Raw genomic sequence first — 14,231 nt, 5'->3', positions numbered from 1 at the left:
GAAGGTTTAAGACCTTCACCCCTCCATTCTTCTCCTCAAGGTCATTTAAAGTTATACTTCAAATTTCATGTAACTTAATATAATACAATATTTATTTAAGAATAAAGCATATAATGTCCACATAGGAATAGTATTTGTCAATAAACTAACAAGAATGTTTGCAATTTTTTAATATGTTATTCTAAAAATATGCATCCTGGCTCAACCTTTATTAACTTTAGCTCTAAAAATATTTCATAGTAGACATTTTCTTTACATTACATTTGTTTAGATCTGTTTTTGAATTTTTTAGAGCAAGATTTACCCCTACTTAGTTTACTGTTTAGCCATAATATAATTAATATTAAATACTCCATCTATCATCATGGAGTATCAGTATTATTATCATAATAAATTATCAGAGCATACTTATAATTTTTATTGTTTACAGAATAGCATATTATTCAATAAACATTTATGATTTTTTCCTGCTATAGTAACCTTATGGGGAAGGGAGGTGGTCATGTGTTCTATAATTTAGCATATTATGTGTAATGTTATTCTTCCATATCATTATTTATAAAATTGTTCAATGAAAAATTGAGAAAGGAAATAAATGTTATTGAAACAAAGATAACATTTGCAGAGGATGGATTCAGGGAATAAGAGCTATTTTTAACAGGCAAAAAAAGCTTGCAAGGGTGTATTTCCTATTTCCATGAAACTTCATTCAATTCTTTTTCTCGAAGTCACAGAACTTTTCAATAATAATAATAATAATAATTCAATAATAAAATAAATCTCCATGGAAAAGCAAGAAAAAAAAATAATGAAGAAAAGAATATTTTATTTGCACATAACTCTAAAAGCATTATTTTTTGGGAAACTTGATTATAAATAGTTCAAAGGTAATTATATTCTCTATAAAATAAAGGTAAAATAATCATCAATAATGGATAATTCTTTACGGAAATATTGCTTATGTTGTTCAAATGTTTTACTTTTCTATCCTTTATAGTAGAGGTTGTTATTTGTTACAAGTTTTCAAAATAAGATACCTTTCATTAATAAATACTTGTATTTATTTATTTCCATATAATATAGCAATCATTCGTATGGGTCAATGAGTATTATAATATTATTAATGTTAATAGTATAAAAAATGGTTCAATATTATAATAAACAATTTTAAATATTTATTATATTACAAATATGATTATATTTTAACTTGAAACTTTAAATTATTTTGTATTTTCATTAAAACCTAAAGAATCCCAGAAACATTCTTCTCCTAATTCATCAACTGTTGTCAGCTGAAAATTGTCCGGACCTTTGATATCAGTGAAAACAATCTTTGGCAAATGTCGATTTACAGGTTCCCAGTTGTCTCCTAATGATCTGAAATTCAATATGAATTGTCATTTTTGTGGATTATTCTAGCACTACTTAGATAATTCAAATTATTTTACAATACCCATTTCTTGAAAAGGAAACTAATACGTCAAGCATTTGTTTGGACATTTCTGAATCAGATTGAGTCTCTATAAAATTGAAATTTAAAAATCCTAAAGTGTAAAAAACGTCATCACCATGGCTGACACCTTTAAAAGAAAATTGAAATGTAAGTGGTCATATGATATATATTAATTACTTACAACTATTGTCATACTTAACATATCTCGATTATATAAAAAAGTTTTTAGTGATCACCGAGTAATATTTTATTTCATATGTGATAGATATTACTGTGTAATAATCTTAAATGTAAGGTGAAATAATAAAAATGGGCCATAAAAAGGCACAAAATTAAAATTTGAAAAGGCACAAAATTAAAGCACAAATTAAAATGCTGGGATAAAACTAGCAATTTTTTCTGCTTAGACTATAATATTGAAAAAAATAATACAATCTGAGCTATAGAATACATTTAATTTACATATATATGATTTTAGCAACGAGTAGTACAATTAAATGAATAGTTGTATAATTTATAAAACGGGGGTCGGTCCGCCATTAGATGGACAGAGGAGGGGAGTGGGGGTAACCCCCTAGTCTTATACAAAAATATTTTTGAAAAACACTTTAATGAATTACAATGAAAAGCTGTTAAAATGGTATTGTGAGATGATTTTTATTTATTGGTATGATTTGAATAAAAGTAAAAATTATGCATTTTTAAGAGGAATTATAATTAGTAGTAGAACTAATTATCATAGCAGTGAACAATATTTGAGCAGAATTGGAGAAGGTGAATATCTTTCAAGTTAGTAAATAAAAGAGAAAGGTTATCATTGGGGCTAAGACAAACATGTTTGATTATTAGCAAAACAAAAAAAACATAAAAATTGTAAGAATGTCTTTATGTCATCAAAGAGCATATATAATATTCGATTCTGTCCATGATGATTATCATATTACCCATATCGCATATTCATTGTCATATTACTCAGAGCTTTACTACTTAATTTTATATAATCTAAACTTCCACTTTTACTCCTTTCTATTTATTATCTTTCTATATTAATCCTGATTTTTTTCTTTACTTGGTTTTACTATAGATCTTCATATATTTTTATGACAATATTATCTATTTTTACTTTCACTTACCTATGAATGAAATATATAGTAAGGGAAAGTTTTGTGATCAGGAAAATTTTGAATTCGAGTTTTTGACAGAAGTACACGTTTTTAAGTCCCCTAAGTCTAAAGAACCAAGTCTTGCAATATGATCTGTGTGTATGTGAACAGCCTAGATAAAAAACGGAAAGTCTTATGAAACTTAATTAAATATTTATGACAGGTATATGCCTGGAATGTGACGGCAACATTAATGTTAATGATAAAATTGACCAAACAGAATTACCACTTTAGAGAAACGATTTTTCATATTTTTTCAGTTTCCTCAAACCTAGCTCAAACAATTTTTATTAAATTTGGCTGAAGGAGGTACTGAAAATATATAAAAGAAGGACGACACAACAGAAGTAGGAAAATGGAACTTGAGAACATTTCTTGCTCAGAAACTTTTCTATGCCGATGATATTGTACTCATAGCGGACTCCATCCAGAATCTTCAGCAAGATGAAGTGGAATGGGAAGTTGAGCTGGAAATAAAAGGGATGATGATAAATACGAATAAATGCAAAGTCATGCAAATTGGACAAGAACTGGGAGATGTGCAAATTACTTGCAGAGGACAAATCGTGTAGGTAGCAGAAGATTACATGTATCTAGGTACAGTTATTAGCAAAGAGGGTAAAATTTAACAAGAAATATCTAATAGGATTAAAAAAGCAAATAACATTTATTACTAAATCTGCAATACAGTTGTTGTGAAGCATGAAGTTGAAAGAAAAATAAAACTTAACATTTTGAACGTAATTTACCTTCCCACCCTACTATACGGAAATGAGAGCTGGGCCCTTCCCGACAGATTGAGGAACAGAATCACCTCCTCAGAAATGGAATACTTCAAAAAAGTAGCAGGCCGAACACGAAGGGAACGCTTCAGGAATATCAGAATAAGAGAGGAGCTAGGGGTGAAACCACTAACTGAAATTCTAGGGAAGAGGTAGTTGAAGTGGTTCGGACATATACGCCGAATGGATGAAGACCGAGGACCATGCAAATTCTTAGAAGCTAGACCAGGCAAAAGACCAAGAGGAAGCCCAAGGATGTTGTGGCAGGATACTGTGGCTAGACTAGGAGAGAAAAGAGAAAAGCTGTTGGATTCCATGAGGGCATTGGCAAGGGACCAAGATAGGTGGAAAGCTTGGATTTAGGCACCTCCACGCTGAGAGACACTGAGGAGTATGAAAAAGAAGATGTCAATGCACAAATAAATGTCTTTAATATCAGATTGGTCTTATCTTCATTGCAATAGTCTGACAGGGCTTAAATGGTGAATATTTAAATTAAATCTTTCTTTAAACTAACTTTAATTTTGATAAAAAATAAGCAGTCTTCATTAGCAATAATAAACAATGGATAAATACAAAACATTAAAGAATTTTATAAATAACTAAAAGAGAAAAAATAAAAAATAGAGACTTCCGATTCAAACAGGAAAAGCTGAGATGGTCTGCTATTTTCTGATTACAGTATGGCTTTAGTAATCTTAAAATATGAATTTTAAAAGCAACAGAAAAAAAAAATTTTGTTTTCAAAATTTTGACTTCCATGGTTTCAGATTTTTTTTTTTTTCAAAAGTCATAAAAGAAACGGTAAATTTGGTAGAAACTACACGAATCCACCAATTTAGACAAAACTTGGGGACCTATGTAAGGTGTTAAGTAAATGTTATGTGACGTGTGCAATGCACCAGATTTTTTTCTCTACCATTTATAACATAATCATTCTGTATATTTCTTCAATATTCTCACCTTCAGTGTATCTTGATCTTTAAATCCATGAAGAACAATAAATATTTTATAATTTCAATTCTATTAAATAATTACTACTTATTGCACAATTGAAACTTTTTTATGGTAATATTTCATATTGACATAATTGTGCGAATAATAGTGCTTAGTACTATTATATCAAATTTCTATTTATTTTGCTGCATAAAAATCCTTTTTGATTATTGCTTATTTATTATGAGATAAAAATTTAAAATATCTTACCTAAGTCTTCTTTAACATTAAGCAATTCAGTCATTGAGTGCTTTCCTCTGTAAGAAAATCTGTAAACATATACGGGTGAATTATATGCTGAAGCTGACAATTTTGACGTCTTACTGATACCAGATGCAAACATACGATCTCCGATCATCTGCAACAATTCATTATGGAATCATATATGTGTGATAAAGTTACAGAAATAATATTTTATGTTCATTAACTAGATAAAACCAGTTTTTTCCCTACCATAGAAATATTATCTAGCATTTCAAGTTCAGTAATAGCCATACACAATTTTATAAATTCTACACAATACACTTTGAACTCTAAATATATTTTTGTATGATATTGCATATACATAAACAAGAGATAAGTTTAAAATATGAAGAGACATTTAAATATCTTTAATATTTAAAAGAAATAAAATTCAAGAGGTTAAAGATGGGAAATGCTTGTTTATCAATTATTAATTCAAATTATCCAATCTGTGCCAACTGTCCAGAAACCAGTAAGTCAGCCGTTTAAATAACAAATAGAAAAAACCTTAAAGTTAAGGTAGCTAACAGCTTTAAGAATAAGGTAGCTCACACAATATATGTAATAAGGGAGACCAAATTGATATCTTATTTGAAGAAAATTTTATTAATGCAACCATAAATTTGTATTTTTGGACTAACTCAAAGCTGCGAAGGGCATTTCAAAATAGCATCTATCAAAAGAATGTTGAAAATTTGTAACAAAATGTAAAAAAAAGTAACAAATATAAAAACGGGATAAATATATCAATAGTACTGACATTTATAAGTCCTTTATGTCCCTCTGGAGTATCCTCAATTTTATACTTTTCTTTAATTGTTCTTGCAATTTCTAACCTTTTATCAGATGGTGTAGTGTAGTTGTAATCCAAAATATAAGGAATCAACTCATCCCAGTGATGTTGCAAATCCACGAATAAATCAGGAGTGGTTAAAATCCCTAAAATATAAATAATTTGTGACATTTATACTTAAAAATAAATTGTGATAAAGGTTTAACTCATAGTAGTGGTACAGAATATAATCATTGAAATAAGGCAATTTTTTATTTCTTCTAAATTATGAAGCATTCATAAATCAATATAAAATATATCAATAAATGATCAGATATAGAGTTTCAAGATAAAAAAAAAATTCCTTAATTTATTCATTTTTTTTTAAGACAATCTACAGCAAAGGTGACATTTGCCTAGTTATCTAGAGGTGACCAACCTATACTAACCTGGGTGGTCAGGTTTTTCATTTAGTGGGACCGCTACTCAATGAAAAAAGTCAACGCCCCCAGGCCGGATTCGAACTGGCACTGCCTGAAGATCTCAGATCGATAGATCTAGGTATAACCATCTGAGCTACAGAGGGCCCCGTTAATTATTTAATTTATCAATTAATTTTAATTTATTTGTGTTTATTTTTAAAGTTCTTTGTTTCTCATTTAATCAGATAATAGACGTTTTCATAATATTATTACAATTTTTCTATCAGTGTTTACTCAAACATTACAAAATTCCTCTCTAGGTTTATCTCAATAGATGGGTAAATCTAAACATCAAACAATAGTATATACCTGCTGCTGCAACCAAACCTTCATCAGCTGTAAAGGAAAAAATAACCGGAACATCAGAACCATTTTTATCTCTTATAATGTTAGCAGGTAAATCAGAAATAAATGCAGTTGCACAGGGTTGTTCAATAGTCGGACCAAAAAACATAAGGGGATACATATTTCCCCAATACTGAAAATAAGTTAAAAACAAAAGTAGTGCAGAGGAATTTAAAGTTTTTTTCCATATACAGAAATAGCATTGATTAATGATAAATCATTACCAAGAATTTGTTTGTCACTGAAATAATGTGTTCAGCTGGTCTGTTTTTCAAACAATTGACCATAGTTTTTGAATCATTTGTAGGACAACCAAGATCAGTAGCAATTACCATGGTTTTTTCTTTCAAATTTTCGGCGACTGCCCATGGATTCAAAGCTACTCCACTCATACAAATGGCTTTATGAAATAAACCTGAAAAATAATATAATACTGATTAAATACCATCTTCTTAAGTAATAAATTTCAAAAGATTAAACTACAATTACCTTTACTAAGCGGAGACAGTAAGTGGAAATGACAGCTCCCTCCTCCAGCCGATTGCCCACCAATCGTCACACTGTTTGGATTTCCACCAAATGCTGCTATATTCTTTTGAATCCATTTCAAAGCAAGAACCTGATCTTTTAAAGCATTATTTCCAGGGACAACACTATCTTCTGTGCTGAGGAAACCTATAAACCACATTGTAATAAATATTGATGATGAAGAAATTCTCCTTTGTAGTTGGACAGAGTTTGAGGTATTCAAACCTTAATAAGAGTGTTACTTGTAGTATATTTTTCTCATTCTATACAATGTCCCCTAAGTTTCTTCCAAAAAAGAAAACATTTTATGTGACAACAAGGATTTGAACCAGATTCATTCAGTAAAAAACACACCCTTAACTCTAGGGTATTTTGTCTTCTGAATGGATTATTTAAGTTAATATTGTAATATTTAAAAATTAAATAAAATAAATGGAAATTTATATAGTTTTAACTTATTCTCATATCTAAAGTATAGTTTTGAAGATGACAAGGCCAAATAAAAGATTAAATATTAAAAAAATATTAGAATTTTATTTTTAATTATCTATAATATTATAGACTCTCAATCTCTGGGAGGGTTTCTAGGCAATCAGAACACTTATCTTTAATAACAACTAATAACTTTAATAACTTTTAGAATTAGACTTAATTATATGTTGAGCAACACTAACCAATTTATACTTTTCTTTGATGAATGATTTTTTTGATGTCTTCTATTTCAACAAACAAACACTAACTAAACAAAGCATTAGTCCTCCATAAGTTTTCAACACAAATCTCATCCACCGGCGATCCGAACAAAGAATCACTTGTTCTTCTAGGATGATATATTCTTCTATTTTGTTTGGTGACTCTTGATGTCTACCACTGACGTAGACAAACGGATAATCCGCCTCCTCTCTTCCAGGAGATGCTCTCCTTTTCCGCTTCAGGTCCCTTCACCCCGCCGTCCAAATCGAAAGTGATCTTTTTCTCAATGTAAACATCGATTGTAGCACAACAGTTTTGAGTTTTTGGATGTGATTTTCTTTATAAACATTATTCTTTAACACTTATTCTTGACTTCTATTTTTTCTTAAATTTACTGTAACTACAATTATGATGGAAGTCAAATAAAGTTTAAAATATTTGAATATGTTCAACATGGCCGCGATTCAACGGACAATTGAATGGCGCCGCCATCTTGGCTTTGATCGATATTATGTGACTGCTTATTTCACTGATGAAAATTGGTTTGCTTGCTTTTTGGTGTAATACAACAAATAAATAATACTGAAATGATACATAACATAAAACATACTAAAAATCATTTATATATAAAAAATAACTATTTACTCTTAAAAGAGGATATTACAGTATATTCTAAAGTATGATGTGCAAAATGATTTAAAACGTTTAATAAAGTGCATTTTTGGATTCAACTTCTGATGCCTCTCTCTTCCAATATAATGTAGGGTTGAGAAGCGGATTTACCCATCCTACCATTATCATAAGAATTTCTTAGCATCCTTCCCTCACCAATTAATCCAATTCTATCATTCTTTATACATTTCTTATCTCCTTAGGTCTTTCTTCATCAGATCCTTCCCCTTAAAGAATTCCATTCTTACCTCTTAGAATAACCTCCTTACCTTCAGATGCTACCTGTACTATCATTTTCTGTCCATCCAGGTCCAAAGAAATTGTGATCCATATGACCCTAAATATTAACCCATTATTTGTGCTGTTTAATTAAATTCCTTAAATTACTATTCTAATTTATTGATATTAGGAGTTTGTTTAATTCAGTTTAAGTGCTCAAATATTACTTCATTATGATTTATTATCATTTTACAGTGTAATCTCGGTAATCTGAACTAATTGCTGCAGGGCCTTGTTCAGATTACAGAAAATTTGGGATCACAGAAAGTGTTAGGAAAAATGGTGTACATAATATTTTTATTTATTTAATTTTTTTTTTACATATTTTATGGAAAGTTTAAAAGAATTAATCTTTTTTAAAGAAGTTCCTTGTTATTCTTTTACATTCCCAGTAATACAAAGTGATGATTTAATTTGTTAAAGTTATAAGATTGTTCATTTAAAAGTGGAAAAAAAAATCAAAAATCAAAATAAATAATACCCTTTGCATGGATTTATTTAAAACATGTTAAAAAAAAAAATGAGTACACCAAAAATATTTGTGTCATAAATATTTCTACTATTGATTAACTTAATTTTACAGAATCAAATGATTTATCCAATGAATATTATGTATTTCCAATTCCAACACAATATATTATTAGATTAATTTTTATTAATATATTCTTGTTTGAGAGTGGTTTAGTTTATTTAAAAACAAATTTGATCCTTTTTTTCTCAACTTTATTCTTTACCAACCATCCAACGTTTTGACCCTCAGGTCATTCTCAAGGATACCTTCATTTTGATGTCATCTTCTTTTTTCTTAAATCTTAGAAATGCACGCTAATTGCCTTTGTCCCATATAACTTTTTCTATATAATTCCTTCTTAAATTTAAAACTTTTACAATCCACTTCTCTTCTTTCTTTCATTTACATTTGCAACCTTAAAACGTTTGAGAAAAAAAGGATCAAATTTGTTTTTAAATAAAAAATATATTATGAACACATTCATAGGAATTAGATTACTCGATATCAAAACTGTGTACAAATTTTCACTTTTAATGTTCACGGTGGTTACAATTACTTGCCTATAGATCGGTAAGTTAAAATTGTCCTTTACATTAGCAACACAATTGTACCTTTACAAATGTACTTATATTACGAAACAAACATTTTATTGCTTACGGAGTTTTCTAAAAAAAAGAAGTAACTTTTTTTTTAATGACAGCTTGGATTACTGGAGTGTTTGTTGTATCAAAGTTCATATTACCGAGATCACACTATAATTTCCTTTTTTTTTTTTTTTTTTTATTACTTTTTTAATTCTTTTGTATTTGTTTATTATACTCTAAGGCTCAAAAGTCCATCTAATTTCTATTACTGTGATATTATCCTGAAGTGGCATATCCCAGAATAAATTAAGAATATATTATTATTAAACATTATAGATTTTAGGGAAGAAAATTTCGGTATATTGTAATATCCTCTTTTTAAATAAATAGTTGTTTTTTTATGTATAGATGATTGTAGTATATTTTTATGTTTCAACGTTCAATATTATTCATTTGTTTTGTTAGACCATGAATCAAGCTAACCAATTTTCATCAGCAAAATATGCAGTCACAAAAGACATCGTTCAGAGCTTCAAGATGGCGACGCTATTCTGAAATCGGTAGAATTGCTAACACGTTGAGCAGAATATTCATAAAGAAAATCATAAGCAAATGCTCAAAACTGTTGTGTTGCAATCGATGTTTGCATCGAATATCTCGACAGGATCTTGGTTACAGGATCACTGGTTGTTAGGACGGCGGGAGGTTTGGACATATCCGGGAAACGAGGACCTCTCCAGGAAGAAGTGATGCGGACCACCTTTTGTCTACGTCAGTGGTAGACTTCAAGAGGAATAGAAGACATCTAGAATCGTCCAAGAAGAATAAGTGACTCTTTGTTTGAATCGCCGAGAGATCGGATGTGTGCTGAAAAGGGTTCTTTGTTTACAGTCAGTGATTGTTTTTTGAGAACGAAGACATATGGAGTAATTGGTTAGCGTTGCATAACATAGAATTTAACTATATTTGTTAAGGTAGCTAATAATTTAGTTAAGCGTTCTGATTGCCTAAAAAACCCGCCCTAAGATTAATAGTCCATAATATTATATATAATTTTAAATAAAAATTATCATATCTATTTAATATTTAATCTTTTCATTTAACCTTGTCATCTTCAAAACTATATTTTAGATCTGAGAATAAGTAAAAACTGTTAAAATTCCTCTCATTTATTTTAAATAAATCTTGAATATTACAATATAGAGACTTTTTGGTTCTATGATTAAATATTCAACCAAAAAGAAATAACTCACAGTATGTATATTGAACAATATAACTAAACTGATTATTGATATTTATCTGGAGTTGAGACGTCGCCTTGGCAACCTCATGTCTACAATAGCTCTGGTTTGAATTTGGTCTAGGCAGGTTGACTTTTATTTTATAGCGGTCTCCCAGAATGAAAACTCAACTTTCCCACTCTGTGGAGAATAGGTTGCTTATCTATAGGATAATAGGTATTATCATAATATTTTAAGCTCTACTTGCTTGCCTGAAAAGATGCAAGACATAAATTGTATTTTGATTCCATTACCTAAAGGACCAAGCCTGTAATTGAAAGTCACTAAGACTACATCCTTTTCCAGAAGAATGGAGGGTCCATGATATCCAGACTTCCCAAGAATAAAAGCTCCACCATGAATAAATGCTAGAACATCAAGAAGCTTGGGTTCTTTTGTTTTTCCACCTGGCAACTGTAAAAAGAAATAAACAACACCCATATCATTTCCAAGTTTATTTTTACTGCATAAAAAAAATAAATATTCTAAATGACTTCTCACTGGTATTTATGATATTTAAACATTTTTAATGGTTCTGAAAATTTATTCATCCACTGATCTCTGATGAATAAGAAAATCTCTAATATTTTTACTTTTTAATAAATTTGAATTGTTCTTTCCTCTCCAAAAGAATCTCAAAACATTTGAAAGATATTCAGATGCATCTACAGCCCTGTAAAGGATGATTTAGCTTGGGGAAGATGCATGAACAAAGAAGTGTACTTTTTAATCAGAGAGCTTGATGTTGGAAAAGTTGTAAGTATTGGTAGGCTGTGCTGGGCAGACCATGTGGCAAGGATGGGATCTGATGAGGTCCCAAATAAACTACTATATGAGCGCCTACATGAAAAACAACCGCGAGGTCGCTCAAAGCTTTGATGGTTGGATGGTGTTGAAGAAGATTCGAGGACCCTGCTCGGAGTGAGGAATTGGAAAGCAGCTACACTTAACTGATTTAACTGGTGGAAGCTGCTTGAGGAGGCCAGGACCCAGTAATGGGTTGTCATGCCGATTGAAGAAGAAAAAGATTTGTTCTTTAACAATAAAATCTACTGGATGAGCCTTTTTTTGAAACATGCAGGCCAAGAAAAATACTTTTGTAAATAGTGAGGCAAAAGTAATAATAATAATAAATTTTATTTTTTCTGGGATGAGCCCCTTAAGGATAATAATACAGACAATAAAAGTTGGACTTTAGTGTCCAAGAGTAGACAACAAATATAAAAAAAATTACAAATAAAAAAAATCATAAACTTAAAATAATTTTAAATCAATATGTAACTTTTCATAGTAATAAATTTAAAAAAAAAATAAATAAATAAAGGATAAAATAACAGTTCAGAAACACATTTTCTATATTAATACAAATCTCTATTGTTGGTAGTGAGTCAAAATAAGTATAAATATAAGATCAGGTTCAAACAGGGAAAACAAAAATGTCTCCATACCTCTGGTGTATAGACATTGATGTAGAGGCAGTCTTCTGATCCACTTATGCTTTTAGTTTCAAACAAGTCCAGTTGAAGACAAGATGGTGGCTCCCTAGTTGCATTGTATACACCGAACCATGGGTTTGCTGGAATAGCTTCCTATTACAAAATAAATAAAAAGTATAGAAACAATTTAACTTAACTGCATGTACTGGAGACCATATAATGTTAAGAATAAGTTTTAATGGTGTAAGAAAATATCAAATAAATAATCATTTCTTTGCTCCTAATTACTTACCTCAAATCTGTACTTTCCTATAGGTGGTTCTGCATATGGGATACTTTCGAAACTGATTACTTGGCGATTCCTGAATGTTTTTGTATATAATCCTCTAACGATTCCTTGCTCTATAGCTACTTCTGGAAGGCTTGAAGATTTGATTAAATATATATCACAAACCGAAAGTAAACAACAGAGAGCTAAGCTAAAGTACATCTTTAATATATGTTATACTTTAAGAACCATAAAATAACAATTAAATTATCCTTAAATAATTCTTTTACTATGAGATATTATAATGATATCATTATTTTTATTTAAATACAAATAATATTCCAAAATTAAATTCAATTTGTTAACTACATAGTAATTAATATATCAGTGAAAACCTTGACAGAGCTAGTTCCAGAGGACAAGGAAGAATGGATATAAGTTTAGTGCATTATCCCCTCCATTCTTCTACTCAAGGTCATTTGAAGTGTAGCTTCAAATTTTGACAATATTCATTCAGGAAAGCAGCAAGAAATTGGTACGTGTAGTGCTGTTATAACAGTATTTTTCACAAATATAATTCAGAAACTGAATTCACAAATCAAAGTATACATAATGAAGAATTTTAATTTGAAAATTAGAGTATAATAACAATGGTGATAAAAATACTCATAATTCATTATACAAAAAATATTATTAGACTGTCAACGTTACTAAATATACTAATGAACAAATACAACTCTCAACAATCCATATCTGTAATAATAATAATAATAATACTGAATTTTGTTATATGTTATTAGATATGGTAAAACATGATTTGAAATGAAATAAAAACTGAATTAAAACTGTTTCACACTTGAAGTTTTAAGTTTGAATGTTATCTTTTGTTTATTTCAACGATAACTTTAATTACTTCTTAAAAAAATTATGAATTATTTATATATAAGATGGTCAGGATTGTGGTCAAAAAGGAACAAATAGTTTATAACTATTTAATGTCCGATGTTTCGCCCCACTTTGCAAGGCTTCATCAGGAATTATTTATTATTTATATTAGAATATGTTTAGATGTTTGATAAATATATCTAATTCTCATGCTTTTGAATAATTTTACTTTCACTTACCTATATATGAAATATATAGTAAGGGGAAGAATTCCAATTGAGCTAAATGCAAAATTTTTAATCCCAATTTTCAACAGAAATACACGTTTTGAGGTTTTTCTGTGGCCAAATGACCAAGTCTTGCAATATGGTCTGTGTATGAACAGCCTAATTCACAAACCATAAATGAAATGACTTATAAGGGACAAGTGTATACCTGAAATGTTACAGCAACTTTTTTAATAAAAACAACTGGGCAGAAGTGCCACTATATATTTATATATTTAACCATTTTTATTAGAATCAGTATATTAATATATAATCAAGTGGTATTTAATATCAGATAGATTCTTATGTGTATCATTGTTTTGAAATTTTTGCCAGGGCTATAAGTGAAAGTTGTGTGATATGTACACCTCACCAGATTTTTTAATTTTTTATAATTATGAGAGATAGTTGACCGTGGATGATAAATGAGGAGAAGATGGTTGGGGGTGCGGTCAATGAAACACAAATAAGTATGACTAACTTATTTTAATGTGCCGACGTTTCGGCTAGAGTTTCTAGCCTTCTTCAGGGCTAAAAACAAAACAAGATAACAACCATAAGATAATAACTACAGTAAGTATAGAAATATAAAA

The 14,231-nt window shown here is 29.5% G+C and overlaps 1 protein-coding gene across 1 annotated transcript; it reads right to left on the bottom strand.

The window, feature by feature from the left end:
• Window positions 1–874: 874 nt before the first annotated feature.
• Window positions 875–13,100, bottom strand: LOC106689682 (esterase FE4). The gene is made up of 10 exons (XM_014434797.2): window positions 12,512–13,100; window positions 12,232–12,372; window positions 11,038–11,197; window positions 6,726–6,911; window positions 6,461–6,651; window positions 6,201–6,369; window positions 5,398–5,576; window positions 4,605–4,752; window positions 1,454–1,580; window positions 875–1,377 (listed from the first exon to the last, which is right to left on the bottom strand). The coding sequence occupies exons 1-10, from the start codon at window positions 12,707–12,709 to the stop codon at window positions 1,221–1,223; spliced, it is 1,656 nt and encodes a 551-aa protein (XP_014290283.1). The 5' UTR covers window positions 12,710–13,100; the 3' UTR covers window positions 875–1,220.
• Window positions 13,101–14,231: the final 1,131 nt, after the last annotated feature.

This window comes from Halyomorpha halys, unplaced genomic scaffold (genome assembly GCF_000696795.3).
Source record: "Halyomorpha halys isolate HHAL.00 unplaced genomic scaffold, Hhal_1.1 Scaffold1425.1, whole genome shotgun sequence".
Classification (NCBI taxonomy): domain Eukaryota; kingdom Metazoa; phylum Arthropoda; class Insecta; order Hemiptera; family Pentatomidae; genus Halyomorpha; species Halyomorpha halys.
Note: the sequence above shows the minus strand (reverse complement) of the source record. Positions and strands in the feature narration are given on the sequence as shown.

Excerpts from the sequence above, each read along its gene's own strand:
- LOC106689682 (XM_014434797.2), bottom strand. The coding sequence starts at position 12,709 with ATGTACTTTAGCTTAGCTCTCTGTTGTTTACTTTCGGTTTGTGATATA. Across the intron at positions 4,753-5,397 it reads GACATAAAGGACTTATAAAT|ATGATCGGAGATCGTATGTT; the intron begins GTCAGTACTATT and ends GAATTGTTGCAG. Across the intron at positions 1,378-1,453 it reads GTTTCCTTTTCAAGAAATGG|ATCATTAGGAGACAACTGGG; the intron begins GTATTGTAAAAT and ends ATTGAATTTCAG.